The sequence below is a fragment of the Orycteropus afer genome, unplaced genomic scaffold, assembly GCF_000298275.1.
Source record: "Orycteropus afer afer isolate SDZICR_OR568_19922 unplaced genomic scaffold, OryAfe1.0 scaffold00756, whole genome shotgun sequence".
Lineage (NCBI taxonomy): Eukaryota > Metazoa > Chordata > Mammalia > Tubulidentata > Orycteropodidae > Orycteropus > Orycteropus afer.
This window is the reverse complement of record NW_006922343.1, coordinates 312,232-331,072: the sequence shown is the minus strand read 5'-3', so window position 1 is coordinate 331,072 and position 18,841 is coordinate 312,232. Positions and strand designations below refer to the sequence as shown.

The window sequence follows — 18,841 nt, the reverse complement described above, 5'->3', positions numbered from 1 at the left end:
TTTGCCAATGGCCACTCCTGGGTTATTGTTCTAGGAGATCAGTCGAAAGGTGTACAAGGGAATGTTGGACCTGCTCAAGTGCATGGTACTGAGTCTGGAACAGTCGTATGCCCATGCAGGTCTGGGTGGCATGGCCAGCATCTTTGGGCTTCTGGAGATCGCCCAGACCCACTACTATAGTAAAGGTAAGGATTGTACCAGATGGGCACATGCCATCCACGGCTTTCCCACTTGTCTCCAAAAGAAAGTGAACTTACTTGTCCCTGTGAAAAATTTCCCAATGCCAAGCTGCTCCCCATCAGGCTTTGGAATTTTATTTTCTGGTAGCATAGTGCCTAAGGCATTTGACTGCTAACCAGAATGCTGGCTGTTCATACCCACTTGCCACTCCTCAGAAGGAAGACTGAGCAATCTACTTCTGTAGAGATTACCACCTGGGAAACCCAAGGAAGGGTTGCGATGAGTCAGAGTCAACTCAACGGCAGTGACTGTTTTTTGTTTTGTTTTTGTTTAGTGCATGTTTATGTATAGTGGATGTTTCTCTTGTCAAAAATAATGTTGATTTTGCTTTTCCTATATTTCTTTCATCCCACGTACTTGTGTATCTTTACTTTTTCCTCCTCATTTCCATACCTTGATGCCCACTCACTACCTCTTTTGACCTCTTTCTATATATTTGGTCCTTTCCTCAGAACCAGACAAGCGGAAGAGAAGTCCAACAGAGAATGTGAATACACCAGTTGGCAAAGATCCTGGCCTGGCTGGGCGGGGGGACCCAAAGGCTATGGCACAACTGAGAGTTCCCCAGCTGGGACCTCGGGCACTAAGTGCTCCAGTAAAGAGTCCTAAGGAACTGGATACCAGAAGCTTAAAGGAAGAGAATTTTGTAGCATCTATTGGTACGTATCACTGTGTTTGGTGTGGTAGAGGAGGGGTCCTGGCCTCTTAAATATCCCTCCCTCCTCTCAATTCATTCAGAATTCCACCTTTCTCTTCCCCATGCTTTGCTTTCCAGAGAGGGAACAAGTCTGTGTACTTTTCTGATGGCATTCCTTGATACCTTTCTATCTCTTGTATTTGATTTGCTACCACCCCTATCTGCATCTTAGAGGAAGCATGGAAGTTTTGTTTAGAGGGCCAAGTGAGGCTTAGTGTGAGGAGACTGAGCTGTACTCCTGGGTCCCTCTTTTATTTACATCTGGATTTCCTCATCTGCATAGTAGAAAGGCCACCTGAGCTCCTAGAAGCTGTAGGGAAGTTTAATGATGCATCTTTGGGCTATAAACTTATGATTTAAGTCCCTGAAACTGGCTTTCCCCCATTCAGTCCTTCCTCTGCCCTTGAGTTTGCTCCTCTGAGGCTTGTCTGGCAGTCCCATTTCCCTGGGTTCTGGATCTCAGAGGTACATATTTCTGAGTGAGCTTATCTTTAAATTCCTCACTAAAAAAACCCCCAAAGTCACTGCCATAGAGTCGGATCCAACTCGTAGCAACCCCTCCTTGGGTTTCCAAGGCGGTATCACTACAGACGTAGATTGATTGCCCAACCTTCCTTCCAAGGAGTGGCTGGTGGGTTTGAACTGCCAGCCTTCTGGTTAGCAGTCAAAATGCCTTAGGCACTGCACCACCAGAGCTCCTAGACTTAATTAAGACCTTGCTTGTGTTTGGCATTTCTCTGTTCCCGCTGAGGCAGCACCTTAGCTCTCTGGGTGTCACTTCTGTTTGGCTCATTCCCTGTTTGATGTTGAGTCATCTTGGTTTGGTCTTTCTTATTCTGGTTCTTGGTCGCTGAGCAGTATGCTTCCAATTTATTCCCCTTGCCACAACCATTAGCAGTTGCCTTATGCATAACTCACTAATGGTCACAAGGAGCCAGTTTCCTTTTTAGGGGGAGCGAAACTTCTGTAGCCCAGCATAATATCGTCCTGAAGGCGGTCAATTCCAGCTTTCTTCTGTGTGATGTGATCTAGAAAAAGCACTAATCTGCAAGACTAAAGGTCTGGAGCTTTACTCCAGATCTTCCCTGAGCTCAGAATGCAGTTTTAGGCAAATCACTTCTCTCTCAAGATCTCTATCTCCTCATCTGTGAAATGAGGAGATTGAACTAAGTAACTAACCTCTAAAGTTCCTTCCAGGAAATGAATTGTTGTGATTTGGTATTCTCTCTTATTTACCCTTATTAAGATGCTGTTGTTGACTATTTTATGTTCCTCTCACCTTTATTCAGTGCTTTGTGGCACAGCGGTTAAAGGATTAGGCAGCTAATCTAAAGGTGAGCGGTTCAAACCCACCATCTGCTCCATGGGAGAAAGATGAGGCAGTCTGCTTCCATAACGATTTATAGCCTTGGAATCCCTGTTGGTCATTTCGACTCTGTCCTATAGGGTAGCTATGAGTTGGAATCCACTCAGTGGCAGTGGGTTTAGTTTCCTTTTCACCTGTAGTGGAAGAAAGAAAGGAACTTAGTTTCCTTTTACTGTCCCAGATCAGTTGAAGTGACCAGCTTTTTGACCAGATGATTGACTAAGAACAGTCTCTTGGTAGGGCACGCACTGATTGTGAGTTGGATTTTGATAGCACAGGAGGGATGGTAACTGCCACATGAATTGACCTCTATGCAATGCAGTGAATCAAATATATTTGTGCTCATGGTTCTGAAACCCTTTGTCTGCTTGAGGTGATCATATGTCTTATCTGCAATCCTTTTTAAAGATTTACTGTTTCCCAGAAAGGAACGCTTACTTGGAAGAGACAGCATGATGTAGTGGGAAGTTTAAACTGATCCTTAGTTACATGATCTTAAGCAAATGCTTCATCCTCTTTAAGATTCGTTTCTTCACACCAGAATGTAGAGGTTTGCTCTTAGGGGCCTTTCCACTCTAACTTTCTGTGGAGATTTTACTTCTGTGTTGGAGTTAGGATTAGAGAGTTCCTGAGTTTGGGGGAAGGCATTGGATATCTTGATTTCCCCTCAACCCCCTGCCAGCTGAAATGAACATATCTTTTTATCTCTTGACTTGTAATCCTGTGTCTGATACTGAATCAGCTTGGGTGGGTGGGTTTCCATATCGTCTGTCTGACCAGCCTCTGACTCTGTCTGTCTTTCTCTCCTGCTTGCATTGCATCTGGGGTAGAATTGTGGAACAAGCACCAGGAAGTGAAAAAACAAAAAGCTTTGGAAAAACAGAGTAAGGAACAAATGCCCCTTCCTGTTCCCAAGTCTCCCATACCTGCCAACTCCCCAGGCCCAGTTGGGGCAGACTCCCTTTGTCAGGCCCATCCAAAATTTACTCTTAGGAGGGGTGTATTTGGACTGAGTTAAAGCAGGTAGGTGGTATGTGACTTCAGGTATATGGCTTATAGGCTGCTTCTTTTAGCTACCCCTTTCACCTAGCAGTCAGGCTGTAATCAGGGTGTCTACTGAGTAAAGTCCCTTAGAACTTGGTTCTCTATTGATTCAGAGTTGGTGGGAAGAACGTTTGCCTGTTTTAGTGCCCCTCATTGGCTGGTATCTCCCTCACCCATTAGAAGGCCTGTGGGTACAGTTGGCAGAGATGGTTGCTATCCCTCCGTGTTGAGTCTGTAGCTGCCCAACTCTATTTGGTGGCTTGCCTAGGCACGCTTTCTTGCTTTCTGTCATTCTGTCCTTCTGCCATACCATTGTGGGTGGGTGGGGTAAAAAATGGGTGGTTTTTGTCTTGGATGTAGAAGTCATAGGGTGGGGTAGGCAGTGTCCAGTAAAACAGCTGGGGTTTCTTTATCTCATTGGCCTTGACCTTTATCTTTTCTAGCCCCTTTGGAGACGTTTGTTTGGGAAACACTGAGTGAACTGGGGACCCCTAATTGGTTTTAGGCACCATGAAACTCTGACTCTTGAAAGCAGTGGAATGTGGTTAAGACTTCTGTTTGTGGAGGTTTTCTATTTTAAGGTGATTTGCCTAAATGTTCTCAGGTTGAGAAGATGGCTGCAGAACCCCTTGAAACCAGATCTAATCCATTCTACTTGGTTCTTAAGGCATGTGGGGACTTCTTTTTCCAGTGGGTCCTGAGGGGGCAGTCCTTGGAAAGGTGACTGGGACATGCTGAACAAGCCTGGGACACAAGGCTGTGCTGCTGCCCCACTCCCTTCACTAGCCTGCCCCTGTCCTTTGTGCACTGAGTAACCAGAAGTCTTCCCCTACTCAGGACCTGAAACAATCAAACCTGCCTTTGACCTTGGTGAGACAGAGGAGAAAAAGTCCCAGATCAGTGCAGACAGTGGTGTGAGCCTGACATCTGGTTCCCAGGTTTGTGCCATCCTTGCTGAGAATTGCGAGGATCAGATTTACTATCTCAGAATGCATCTTTAAAGGGAAAAGACAGACAACCTCAAACCATCAAACCCACTGCCATCAAATTGATTCCGACTCATAGCGACACTATAGCACAGAGTAGAACTGCCTTGTAGGGTTTCCTAGGCTGTAAATCTTTACAGAAGCTCATCTTTCTCCCACAGAGTGGCTGGTAGGTTTGAACCTCCAGCCTTTTAATGAGCAGCTCAGTGCTGTAACCACTGTGTCACTAGAGTTCCTCAAAATACATAAATGTCCAATTATAGGAGAATGCTTAAATAAATATAATATAGCAATATAATCTTAGTAGACATTAAAGATTATATTTTCAAAAATTTAGTGATATGATAAAATGTTTACAAAGCTGTGTACAGCATGATTCCAATTTTATTTTCAAAATGTATGTAGAAAAAACTGGAAGGAAACACACTAAAAAACAGTCGTTAACATGGGTGGTAGATTTATGGTTTATTTTTCATTTCTTTCATGTATTTTCTACAGTATGCATGTGTTTCCTTAATGCCTATTACTTATTTTTATTGTGTAAGTCATACGTATCTTATATTGATGGGGGGAAAAAAGAGAGAACATTTCAAAAAACAGCTCTCCTGAGGATGGGAAAAGAAAGAGGGTACAGTATTGCTGAGGGAAACTGAGAGCAGACTGGACACCTTCCTTAATGTACCTGCATCCCTGTGTCTTCTTTCAGAGGACTGATCCAGACTCTGTCATTGGTGTGAGCCCAGCTCTTATGATCCGAAGCTCGAGTCAGGATTCTGAAGTTAGCACCGTGGTAGGGGAACACCACACTGGCATCTTGGTGGGTGGGATGTGAATTTCTCCTTTGGAAAAGGGAGCTGTTTCCTCTATAAGAGGCTGTTCTGAGTCTCAGGTCATCAGGGTTTTCATGGTGTAGATATTACCTGTCATAGGTCTGTACACGTGGTATCAGACTCTGGGATTTCATTCAGGGCTTCTCCTCATTTTGTACTTTAAGAGGCTACTGGACATCTTTGGAATTTGATAATTTCTTATGGCATCAGAGAGCTCTAAAAGCTTGGCATTCCTTGGGGGAATATCCCTTACTACCTTTTTTCCTTTTCAGGTGAGTAATAGTTCTGGAGAGACCCTTGGAGCAGATAGTGACCTGAGCAGCAATGCAGGTGATGGACCAGGTGGTGAGGGCAGTGCCCACTTGGCAAGTTCTCGGGCCACTTTGTCTGATAGTGAAATCGAGACCAACTCTGCCACAAGCGCCATCTTTGTAAGCTTTGTTGACTAACCAAGGAAGACCATTGCTTGAATGGGAGAGGGAGGTGTGCTAGAAAAGAGTGAAAACTCAAGAGACAATAAGAAAGAAAAAATGAAGTAAGAAATGCATTGTTGTTGTTAGGTGTCATCAAGTCATTAGCAACTCATAGTGACCCCATGTGGCAATGCCTTTGTGGCAATGTCAGGGTAATTACAGCTTTCATTTAGTGTCAATCTACCTATTTCTGTGAACTAGTCCAGTAAAAATGTTGTATGAAATGTTGCTTGTTTCTGTACCATCCTCACAGTCGTTGCCATGTTACAGCCACGTGTTAATCCGTCTTGTTGAGGGTCTTCCACTGTTTTGCTGATCCTCTACTTTACCAAGCATGATGTCCTTTTCCAGGGACTGGTGTGTCCTAGTAACATGTCCAAAGTACACGAGACAAAGTCTTACCGTCCTCGCTTCTTGTGAGCATTGTGGCTGTCCTTCCAAGACAGATTTACTCAAATGAGCAAATGAACAAAGGATGGATAATATTTCTTTAGGGTTTTTCATAATCATTTGACTCCGTGATCTGGGGCTTTAGAGTACTCTCCTGAATCATTGATGAGTTAGGCTCCTCGCCCAGTCAGATAAGGGCTTAAAATGCTATGTAGTAATAACCCTGTACTTAAAATAGACAAAGCAGTGCCTTTGTGGCAATGTCAGGGCAATTACAGCTTTCATTTAGTGTCAGTCTACCTATTTCTGTGAACTAGTCCAATTTTAGTCTTGTCACTGCTCTGTTTATATAGACCTTTAAAATAGCATTTCTTTTGGTATATTCATTTTTGTTATCTTTATTTTGGCTTGGGTGAAAGTTTACAGAACAAATTAGTTTTTCATTCAACAGTTTATATACACATTTTGTTTCTTGATATTAGTTGCAGTCCCCTTAATGCATCAGCTGCTTTTCCCACTTCCTCCCTGGGTTTTCCATTTGTCCTTTCTTGCCTTCTGTGCTTTGTTTTTGGGCAAAGACTTTTGATCTCATAAGGTTGATTGGTCTGAGGAGAACATTCCTTTCGGGTGGTGGTGTTCACTGTAGAGGCCTGTCTATTGCTTGACTGAAAGGTCATCCCCAAGGGTGGATTTCTTTTGGTATATTCTTAATGATTATGTGAAGTTTTCACTCATTAATGAACAAACATCCTTCAGGTGATTTACTAAGTATCAGGTTCTGTACTAAAGAAACAAGGATGAGTAAAACATGATTCCCACTTCCAAAAGCTAGCTAATAGATTGCTAGGAGTAGTCTTTCTCAACAGGTGAGGGAAAAGGGCTTCAAGAAACAAAGCACTCACCCTAGGTCACATAATAAGCCAAAGAGTGGGTTGGATTGAAACAGATTCTTCTTTTTCAAAGACATACTTCCTGAGACACCTACTTTTCAGTGTACACATGCCCTGTTAGGCAATATTAATGTTCTGGTACACTTGCCACTTTATTAAACTGAATGAGAATGGATATTCTCTACAAGAGCTTGCATATCCTTGTCTTTGATTTATGTGGGGATTAGAAGATGAAATTTAAATGAAATCAAATCTTTCACCCTGGAGATCATTCCCATGCCGAGGGCCTTCTGTAAATGTGCTGCCGATAGAGCAAGCATGAAGGATTGAGGGTCAGCACAGCTATCAGGTGAATAGATCTTAATTCTCCCTGAATCTGGGGTTTTGTCTGTGTTTTCCTTGTTCTGTCTCTCAATCCTTTGAAGATACCTAAATATAATTCTTTTGAATTCCTTATTAGAGAGTTCCAATGCTGCTTCTTCCTCAGGGATATGTTTTGGGTCTGTATCCTGCTCCCTTGTTTCTACCACTTTATCTTGATTCTTTGTGTAGACTGTAACGGTCTTTTGTCTCCGAGACATCGTGGTATTGTTGTATTTAGATCTCTGTTAACTGTTTGTGTAAGAGCAGCCAAGGGTAAGTCAGGATCTTGGTGGTGGTTGTTTATTGTTGGCCCATTGGTGGAGAAGGAAGTAGTGGCTCTCATTCAGTAAGTGAAGCTGCAGGAGGTGTGGGTGTAGTTGTGTCATATGGGGACTGTTGCTCTCTTCCACTCAGTTAGACAAAAATCACAATTGAATAACCATCTTTCCAGTTGTCCGGGTCCGGAATGTCCTTGCGGCTCCCGACAAGTGGAGCCTGTTCTTAAGTCCCTGGAATGTGGGAGAACACTGTCGCTTTAAATATCTAAAATGGTCAAGCCACTTGTAAACATTCAAAATGGCTGCACCTTCTGGACAGGCAAAAGTCCACAGCACAGCCCTTACCTTTTCTTCGCTGCTTCCCCTTTTATTCCCCAGCCACCAGAGCAGTCCTCCCTGCAGACCCTGGTTAGTAGGGCCGATTTTTGGATTAATTCTTATTTCCTACCACCGCTCGGCACTCTCCAAGCTGTCTGTGCCGTCAGGATTGCTGTCAGACCACAGCTCTATATGTCTCCTTTTTTGGTGTTTTCATGCAAATTCTTCTGCTAGTTGGAGTTTAGTCCACTTCTATATCCTTCCTTTCAAGGCTCAGGGGTCCAGGATTATCTTCTGCATCTGTGTTAATTGGTTTCCCTTTTCTTTATTGAAGAGGGTCTGTGCAGTCTTTCTGCCTATTCCACCATCTTACCGGAACTCTCCTTGATTCTCCCTGAATCCAAACAGATTGGTTTTAATAAGAATATTTTAAATGTTTCCAGTATGGTTCCATTCTGGACATTAAGATAAATATTATGGAATAGCTATCTGGCAAAAACTCATTTAGTAAAGTCAGGAAAGAAGGACAATTGGAAAGGGAAAACCCAGAGGGGAAACAAAATGTGTACAAATTGTTGAACGGGAAACTAATGTGCTCTGTAAACTTTCACTCAGACTACAATTAAAAAAAAAAGAAGATTTAGCTGTGTGCTATCTTTCCTGACACCTTTCTGGGACAAATCTTACTTGTCCTGTGCTGGCAGGCATGGGCTCTTTACACAGTTGAGTTGCCGAGTGCAGTTACCTAAACTTCTTAGCTCAAAACAGGCTGGTTTTGCAAGCAATAAATTATATTAAGTCATGGTAGTCCAATGAATAAAGTCCTGGGCTATGTACCAGGAGACTGACATTTAGTCACATCTTTACCTAATTATGTTTGATGAGTTGCTTCTCTGGTTATTTTGTTTCATGTGTTGTGAAATGGGTGTAGTATTACTTCCTTCTTACTTAGTTGAAAATTCTGTTTTGGATGAATAGAAGGTCTAGTATTGCAGAAGTGGCAGGTAATAAAGTGAGTGATATTTCTAAGGGGCAGTAAGAGAAGGTGTTATGTGCTGTCAAGTCTATTTCAACTTATAACGACCCCATGTGGAAGAGTGAAAATGCCTATAAAGTTTTCTAGGCTATGATCATTATGGGAGCAGATTTCTAGGTCTTTTGTTCTGCAGAGCCACTGGTGGGTTCGAACCACCAACCTTTTGTTTAGCAGCCAAACATTCAACCATTATGCCAAAAGAAAACATAGGAAAGAGAACATGAGCATTTATCAAATACCAACCATGTGTGTTCCAGTCTAATAGTCCTTTGAGGTGGGTATTGTAGCCTTTGTTTATAAATGAGGCTCGTGAGGCTTAGAGAAGCTACATTTCATTCCTCAGGCCTCACAACTAACCAGAGGCAAGGGTCTGAACCTCAGTCATTCTGACCTCATACCCTGTATTCTTTCTATTGTCATGCTGCTGTAGAGAATCTGCCTAGATTTCTTTTGGAGAAAAGAACTTTATAGAATAAAGATAAGTCGAAGTGAAAACTTGATTGCATGATTTAGGAAGAATGGATTATCAGATTGACTTTTAGTCAAACCTAGCAGCAAGCAGAGTAGCAGAGGCAGGGCTGGTGGAGCTTATGCTTGTGGCTGGCCGCCGGTGTATGAGCTTATTGAGCTGCTTGGTTTTCTGTGCCCTGTTCATCGATGCCTCTGACAGCTGACCTACCGCCTCTTCTCTCTAGGGTAAAGCCCACAGCTTAAAGGCAAGTGCGAAGGAGAAGCTGGTGGGCAGCCCCATTCGCTCTTCTGAAGATGTAAGCCAGCGGGTCTATCTCTACGAGGGACTCCTAGGTGAGAAACAGACTGGGATGGCCCCTTGCCTTGGGGGAAAACTGGGTTCAGCAAGGGATAGGACAGCACTGACCATAACTAATGGTTGATGTTAACTGGCATTTTTATATCTGAAGCAAGCAACTTAGTAGGTCTGGAAAAAAATGGATTTTGGAGATAATCAATAGCCTCTGTCTTTCTGTCTTCCTTTCCTTCCTTTCTTGCTACCATGCTCCTTCCTGCTCACAAACTGGCAGGAAGGGACAAAGGATCCATGTGGGACCAGTTAGAGGATGCTGCTATGGAGACCTTTTCTATAAGTAACCACCTTTCTTTGTGTGCTGTGTTCATCCATCCACTGTGGGAGGGGCTGGGCCTCACTTGAAGGCACTGGGGCTGGTGGCAGGAATATTAGATTTGGGGTAGAGAGGCTTGGGTTTTCTTTACCCTGGAATTTGTAATGCCTACCTTTTCTCTGGAGTTTACTCTTCATTTTGGTTTGGCAGCTGTATTGTTTATATGTTGAATAAGCCCCTGAACAAATTATATTCTACACAGGCAAAGAGCGTTCTACTTTATGGGACCAAATGCAGTTCTGGGAAGATGCATTCTTAGATGCTGTGATGTTGGAGAGAGAAGGGATGGGTATGGACCAAGGTCCGCAGGAAATGATTGACAGGTATTGGGCTTAGCAAACCCTTGGGAATATGTAAATTCAGTCTCCTCCCAGTTAGTTCTGTGATCTCCCCTGGCTTGTCTTGGGTTTCTGCCCAGGTACCTGTCCCTGGGAGAACATGACCAGAAGCGCCTGGAGGATGATGAAGACCGCTTGCTGGCCACTCTTTTGCACAACCTCATCTCCTACATGCTGCTGATGAAGGTAATACCAGCTTTGCTTCTGCCCAGCTACTGTTCCTGTTTTCTAAATTCTGGGGCAGTGGTGAAGCTGTGAGAGCATTTCCTAAGGTTCTCTTCATGGTTGAAAGTCGGTAGCCTCTCTGTTTGCTAGCTCACACATAATCCATTTACCTGAAATTGCCAAGTTGTTTGGCTAAGCACTATGTAAAGGTGATTGATGATACTATAAAAATAAACAACAACAAAAATCTATTATCATTGACTTGATTCTGACAACATTGAGTTGATTCCTATAGTGACCCTGTAGGACAGAGTAGAATTGTCCCATAGGGTTTCTAAGACTATAAATTGTTATGGGTGCAGACTGCCTCATCTTTCTCACACAGAGTGGCTGGTGGATTCAAACTGCCAACGTTATGGTTAGAAGTTGAACGCTTAACCACTGCACCACCAGGATGACTCCACATGATTTGTTTTTAATTTTAAATTGTCTCCCTTTGCTAACTAATTTTAGCAAACAGAACTCCCCACAGAATAAAATGAATTAAAATATTTATTTTTTTGAGTAGTGGGTCCTGAAACCTTAGAAAGGAAGCTCAGAATTCACTTTTTAGCCCCAAACCTTTATCGTATAGAATTTTCCATAGCTGAGTAAGAAATACCCATTAAAAAAGTTGTGATAATCTCTAGTTTGGTTTGATTGTATTTGGTGTTCTAGCTGTGGAAGAAGTATGTTCTCAGAAGAGTTCTGCTCTGAAAGGGAAATGCATTCAGTTTGATGGGTAGGTTAGAGAGAGTTGCTTTGAGAATGAGCCCCTAGGTTTCTCCCCCTTCTGTTCTCCCCAAACTCAAAAACCAAACTCACTGCTAATGAGTCGATTTTAACTCATAGCAACCCCTTTGGGTTGCCAAGGCAGTGAATCTATACAGAAATGGATTGCCCAGTCTTCTTTCCATGGAGTGATTGGTAGGTTTGAACCACCAACCTTCTGGTTAGCAGTCAAATGCCTTAGGTAGTACACCACCAGAACTTCTTTCTGTTCTTCCCAGTCTCCTTGAATTTGAAGGGATTGGTTGATGAGATGCAGATAATTCCTTATAAGCCCTCCTGATTTGTTTCATTTTTCGTTGTATGGTTTACTCTGTTGAACTCCAGGCAGGGGTACTAGTTCAATCTGGTAGGGAAACGATGGTGATCCTTAACCCTAGGAAGGCGTCTAAGCTACAGTTGAACCCAACCCCCCAAAAAAACACAAACTCATTGCCGTCAAGTTAGGTCCGACTCATAGCGACCCCTCCTTGGGTTTCTGAGGTGGTATCTCTACGGAAGTAGATTGCCTAGTCTTCCTTCTGAGGAGTGGCTAGTGGGTTTGAACCACTAGCCTTCTGGTTAGCAGTCACATGCCTTAGACACTACACCACCAGAGCACATCCAGTTGAAGCCCGGGTATCACTACTCACTGTTTCTAAATTATTGGGAGGAAGTGTCCCCTGGAACCCCACTCTACTTCAACCAAACTACTTGAAGAGTGACTTACCTGCAGAAGCGACCTGTGGGTAGAGCCAGGGCTTTTCTTCTAGCACATTGGCAGAATACAACGTTTTCTCCCAACTCAGTTATGTGGTCTCTTCTCAGTTAGTAGGAAGCTTGCTAGTACCTTCTCTTCACTCTGCTTCTGTTGACAGCAGAGCCCACCCTTGTTAAGATCCCATTTTGCTTTCCAGGTAAATAAGAATGACATCCGGAAGAAGGTGAGGCGCCTAATGGGAAAGTCCCACATTGGGCTTATGTACAGCCAGCAAATCAATGAACTGCTTGATCAGCTAGCAAACCTGGTAAGCACATGTGGATCATTCCTTAGATTCCCCCTTCCACTGCACTTGTCAGTTTCTCAGGCTTGGACCTTCAGGCCATGCTTCCCCACAGGTATTTTCTGGGCTTGTGTCACTGTGGAATCCAGTTCATCCCCAGGTTTGAAAAGGAGGCCATATATCTTTGACTCTAGATGAGGCTTTAGCCCTTCTGTTCTGTGATAGGATTCTCTGGACTAAAACTACCCTAGTGCAGTACTTCTCAGTGTGTGACCTGCTGACCCCTGAGAATCTGCAAGGTCAGAATGATTTTCATAGTAATACTCAGATGTTATTTGCCTTTTTCACTGTGTTGACATTTGCACTGATGGTAGGGTAAAACTGCTGGTGTCTTAACACAAATCTAGGCAGTGGCACCAAACCATGCTGATAGCTATTACCTGCTGCGTCACCACACAGTCTCAGTTTAAACAGACAAAAAGCCAGTTTCACTTATGAATATCTTTGATGAAACAATTAAAATCATTAATTTTGTTAAATCTTGATCTTTAATTATTCATCCGTTTTGTGTTCTGTGTATACAAGCAGCATTTCTGCTACAAACCAAAATACATTGTTCTGAGGAGAAGCAATTTTCATTATTTAGAGCTGCAAGGTGAACTAGCTGCTTTGTTCATGGAACATCATGTTTACTTGAGAGAGTAACTGAAAAACTAGTCATTCAGAGTTAGGTTTTGGCAAAAGTTCTCTTTGAAGTTAATAAAGTGAGTCTGTTATTTCAAGGAAAACAGCTGGCATTATTTTTTTGCCAGTGATAAGATTCAAGCTTTTGACTTAAAATTAGAATTTCTTAAAACTTTTGAACTCGAAGCTTCCCAGTATTTAAAGTGGGAGTCTGTTCTGTTGTGTGAGGAAGTGTGTTGGCATTTGAAAGAGCTGCATACCTTAGTGAGCTAGTATTTTCCAAATGACCAATGTGTAATGTTACAAATTCAAATATAGAGTAAAAGATTCATTCAGAATACAAGGTAGACTGATGGATTTTCATTAAACAGATTATGAAACGTTTACTGGTGTATTTTCAGATTCCACATTGGAACTAATTTAAGAAAGCGCTACTTCTTGAGTGTTAGAATAATGTCGAAGAAGAACATGTGCATTCATCTGAAAAGGCTGTTCAAATACTTCTCCATTTTCATAGAACATGTCTGTGAGACCAGATTTTCTTCACTATCTCAACCAAAGCAGTACATTGCAACAAAGATCACTCCTTTTTTTCCCCTCTTGGTAAAATGATAATTTTCCCCCTTGAGAAAATGATAATTTATTTAAAAAAGAAATACACTATTTATGGAGCTATGTAATGGATTTATTACTGTGAAATCATTAATTGTTTTCCAGTGAATTAATAAATATTTCTAAAGTTTCTCCATTTTAATTTCTAATGTAATAAATATCTATAAACATAACTAATTAAACAAAAACTCTGTGGAGTCCTCATTTTTCATAGTTTAGGGTTCCTGAGACCACACAGTTTGAGAAGACCTTCCTAGTGGCCAGTGACCAGCAGATGAGACTGTGCTGACTAAGGAAGAAGATATGAATTTAACTGCTGAATGGAGGGTTCTTGGCCCAGAGGTCACTGTGAGAAGGATTTTTGCATGTTCCTAAAAGATCTCTCTTTCCTCAGAATGGACGTGATCTCTCTATCCGGTCCAGTGGCAGCCGGCACATGAAGAAGCAGACGTTTGTGGTACATGCAGGGACAGACACAAATGGAGATATCTTTTTCATGGAGGTAGGTGCTAATCAAGGAACACTGGTGACGCAGTGGTTAAGTGTTCTGCTAACCCCAAGGTCAGTGGTTCAAACCCACCAGCTGCTTTGCTGTGAGAAAGATGTGACAGTCTGCCTTTATAAATATTACAGCCATGGAAACCCTGTGGGGCACTTCTATTCTGTCCTATAGGGTTGTTATGAGTTAGAATCAACTTGATGACAATGGGTTTAGTTTGGTTTGGTTTTTTGTTAGATGCTAATCCATACAAGGGCCCAGAGCAACATTTGAGAGTCACAGAGAACTCCCCGAACTAATGCCACAGTATTTTCCCCATTTATCTCACTCATCTTTCAGGATCCATTTATCAGGCTATTGTCAGGCTATTATGCAAATAATTCAAATGATAGATGATTTCTCACCGTTTCTTTTTTTCTTTTAAAAAATTTTTATTGTGATTTGGGTAAAAGTTTACAGAGCAAAATTGTTTTCCATTCAATAGTTCATACACATTCTGTTTTATGACATTAACTGAAATCTCCACAATTTAACAGTTTTCTTCCTTTCTTCCCTATGGTTACCTTTTCCTTGTGTCTTTCTTTTGTACCTCTTGTCTTTGCACCTTCTGTGCCTTCCTCTTCTTTAGTGTTACTCTGTTGGTCACGCTCTTTTGATATATGGCCTTTCCCTTCATCCAGATCATTACATGTCTCTTATCTAGCTAGCATTTTTCCCTTGCTTCCGTCCCATCCCCCGTAACCAACAAAGAAAGTTTTTTTCCATGTGTAAATCTTTCCTTGACTTTTTATAATGGTGGATTCATACAATATTTTCCTTCTGTGATTGACTTATTTCACTGTACCTAATATTCTCCAAGTTCATCCACGTTATGAGGTGTTTTGCAGATTCTTCATTATTCTTTGATGTTGCATAGTATTCCATTGTGTGTATGTACCATACCCACAATTTATCCATTCATGCGTTGATGGCCGTTTTGGTTTTCCCACATCTTTGTTATTGCAAATAGTACTGCGATGAACATGGGTGTGCATATATCAGTTCATGTCCTGGCTCTCACTTCTTCAGGATATGTACCTGGTAATGGGAAGCTGGATCAAATGATATTTCTGTTTCTTAACTTTTTGAGGATGTGTCATTGTTTTCCACATTGGTCATGTCATTTTACAGTCCTACCAGACTTTGAATTGTGGTGTTTACAATCCCACCAGCAGTGTACCACCACTCCTCTGTCAGTTTTTCATACATGGCTTGCATGTTGCTGTTAGGCTGGAAGCTATGCCACTGGTATTTCAAATACCAGTAGGGTCACCCATGGTAGACAGGTTTCAGTAGAGCTTCCAGACTAAGACAAACTGAGAAGAAGCTTGAGGCCATCCACTCTGAAAAAAAATGGCTACTAAAAACCTTATGAATGGCAGTGTAACACTGTCTGATATATTACTGGGAAACTTCTGGAATAACAGTGAACCATTGTCTGATATAGTGAGGGAAGGTGAGCCCCTCAGGTTGGAAAGCACTTAAAATACAACTGGGGAAGAGCTGCCACCTCAAAGTAGAGTTGACCTTCATGACTTGGATGGAGTAAAGTTTTTGGGACTTTCATTTGCGGATGGAGCACAACTCAAAGTGAGAAGAAACAGTTTCAAACGTTCATTAATAAATAGAACGTAGAATGTACAAAGTATGAATCTAGGAAAACTGGAGGTTGTCAAAAGTCAATTGGAACGTATAAAGATCAATATCCTAGGCATTAGTGAGCTGAAATGGACTGGTATTGGCCATTTTGAATCAGATAATCATATGGTCTACTATGCCAGGAATGACAAGTTGAAAAGGAATGGCATCACATTCATCATCAGAAAGAACATCTTAAGATCCATCTTGAAGTACAATGTAATCAGTGATAGGATAATATCCATATGGCTCTAAGGAAGACCAGTTAATACTACTATTATTCAAATTTACACACCAGCCACTAAAGCCAAAGATGAAGAAATTGAAGATTTTTACCAACTTCTGTAGTCTGAAATTGACCAAACATGCGATCACAATATATTGATAAATACTGGTGATTGGAATGCAAAAGTTGGAAACAAAGAAGCAGCTTTGGTAGTTGGAAAATATGGCCTTGGTGATAGAAATGATGCTAGAGATCATGTTTTAGAATCTTGCAAGACCAATGACTTATTCTTTGCAAATACCTTTGTTCAACCACATAAGTGGCAGCTCTACATGTGGACCTTGCCAGATGGAATACCCAGAAGTCAGATCGACTACATCTGTGGAAGGAGGTGATGGAGATGCATAATATCATCAGTCAAAACAAGGCCAGGAGCTGACTGTGGAAGAGACCATCAAGTTGTTCATACTCAGGTTCAACTTGAGGCTGAAGAAAATTAAAATAAGTCCATAAGAGCCAAAATATGACCTTGATTATATCCCACCTGAATGTAGAGACCATCTGAAGGATAGATTTGACACATTGGACACCAATGACTGAAAACCAGACAAATTGTGGGATGACATCAGGAACATCATCCATGAAGAAAGCAAAAGGTCATTAAAAGACAAGAAAGGAAGAAAAGACCAAAATGGATGTCAGAAGAGACTCTGAAACTTGCTCTTGAATGGAGAATAGCTAAAGCAAATGGAAGAAATGACGAAGTAAAAGCTGAAAAGATTTCAAAGGGCGGCTCGAGAAGACAAAATATTATAATGAAATGTGCAAAGACCTGGAATTTGAAAACCAAAAGGGAAGAACATGCTCAACACTTCTCAAGCTGAGGGAATTGAAAGAAAAATTCAAGCCTTGAGTTACAGTATTGAAGGATTCTGTGGGCAAAGAGTTGTTTCTGATTCTTAGCAACCCCTCCTTGAGTTTCTGAGGTGGTATCTCTATGGAAGCAGATTGCCCAATCTTTCTTCTGAGGAGTGGCTGGTGGGTTTGAACTGCCAGCCTTCTGGTTAGGAGTCATACACTTTAGACTCTATTCTACCAGAGCTCCTGTACCAAAAAGAATTGGTCAACAGTCAGCCATTTCAGGAGGTAGCATATGATCAAGAACCAGTGGTACTGAAGGAAGAAGTCCAGGCTGCACTGAAAGAATTGGTGAAAAGCCAGGCTCAAAAATTGATGGAATATCCATTGAGATGTTTCAGCAAATGGATGCAGTGCTGGAGACGCTTACTTGTTTATGCCAAGAAATTTGGAAGACAGCTCCCTGGCCAACCAACTAGAAGAGACCCATATTTGTGCCCATTCCAAGGAGAGGTAATCCAACAGAATGTGGTAATTGTAAAATAATATTAATATTACACGCTAGTAGAGTTTTGCTGAAGATCATTCAAAAACTGTTGCAGTAGTATATTGACAGGGAACTTCTGGAAATTCAAGCTGGATTCAGAAGAGGACATGGAACAAGGGATCTCATTGCTGATCAGATGTATCTTGGCTGAAAGCATAGAATATCAGAAAGATGTTTACCTGTGTTTTATTGAGTATGCAAAGGCATTCAACTGTGTAGTTCATAACAAATTATGGATAATACTGTAAAGAATAGGAATTTCAGAACACATAATTATGCTCTTGTGGAACCTGTACATAGACCAAGAGGCAGTCATTCAAACAGAACATGGGGCTCCTATGTGATTTAAAATCAGGAAAGGTGTGTGTCAAGGCTGTATCCTTTCACCATATTATTAATTTATATGCTGATCAAATAATCTGAGAAGCTAGACTATACTAAGAAGAACACAGCATCAGGATTAGAGGAAGACTCATTAATAACAGATGTGCAGATGATACAGCTTTGCTTGTGAAAGTGAAGATGACTTGAAGTACTTATTATAGTCTTCAGCATGGATGATACCTCAACATAAAACAAAAATCCTCACAACTGGACCAAAAGCACCATTATGATAAATGAAGAAAAGATTGAGGTTAACAGGAGTTTCATTTTACTTAGATCCACAATTAACACCCATGGAAGCAACAGTCAGGTAATCAAACATTGTATTGCACTGGGCAGATCTGCTGCGGAAGACCTCTTTAAAGTGTTAAGGAGCAAAGATGTTACTTTGAATACTAAAGTGGACCTGAGCCAAGCCATGGTGTTTTCAATTGCCTCATATACCTTTAGAAGCTGGACATTGAGTAAGGAAGACTGAAGAAGTGTCAATGCTTTTGAGTTGTGGTGTTAGAGAAGAATGCTGAAGGTACCGTGGTCTGCTAAAAGAACTAATGAATCTGTCCTGGAAGAAGTGCAGCCGGAATGTTCCTTGGAAGTAAGAATGGCCAGACTTCATCTCACCTACTTTGGTCATGCCTACTTTGCCTTCGTCTCACCTACTTTGGTCCTTCTCCAGGGATGGTTCCTTCTAGTCCCCTCTAGTCCCTGGAGAAGGATGTCATGCTCGGTAAAGTATAGGCTCAGTGAAAAAAGAGAAGACCTTCAACGATATGGATTGACACAGTGGCTTCAACTATGGCTGAAGTATAGCCCAGGACTGGGCATTGTTTCATTCTGTGGTGGCTAGGATTGTTATGAGTCATGGCCATCTCAGCAACAGCAATGTGTGAGAGTTCTGATCTCTCCACACCGTCACCAGCATTTGTTGTTTTCTGCCTTTTTGAACTTTGCTGTTATTGCTGGGGTGAGATGATAGGATATCTCACTGTT

At 41.8% G+C, this 18,841-nt stretch overlaps 1 protein-coding gene across 1 annotated transcript in view; it reads left to right on the top strand.

Moving 5' to 3' along the window:
• MADD (MAP kinase activating death domain) overlaps positions 1-18,841 on the top strand; it is a 54,209-nt gene that overhangs the window by 11,615 nt on the left and 23,753 nt on the right. Inside the window, exons 18-29 of the mRNA XM_042783229.1 lie at positions 35-185; positions 693-899; positions 3,134-3,187; positions 4,185-4,285; positions 5,040-5,123; positions 5,436-5,594; positions 9,607-9,715; positions 9,952-10,014; positions 10,253-10,373; positions 10,469-10,574; positions 12,278-12,388; positions 14,055-14,162. Of these exons, the coding sequence (XP_042639163.1) occupies positions 35-185; positions 693-899; positions 3,134-3,187; positions 4,185-4,285; positions 5,040-5,123; positions 5,436-5,594; positions 9,607-9,715; positions 9,952-10,014; positions 10,253-10,373; positions 10,469-10,574; positions 12,278-12,388; positions 14,055-14,162 (1,374 nt within the window). The remainder of the gene's footprint in view (positions 1-34; positions 186-692; positions 900-3,133; positions 3,188-4,184; positions 4,286-5,039; positions 5,124-5,435; positions 5,595-9,606; positions 9,716-9,951; positions 10,015-10,252; positions 10,374-10,468; positions 10,575-12,277; positions 12,389-14,054; positions 14,163-18,841) is intronic.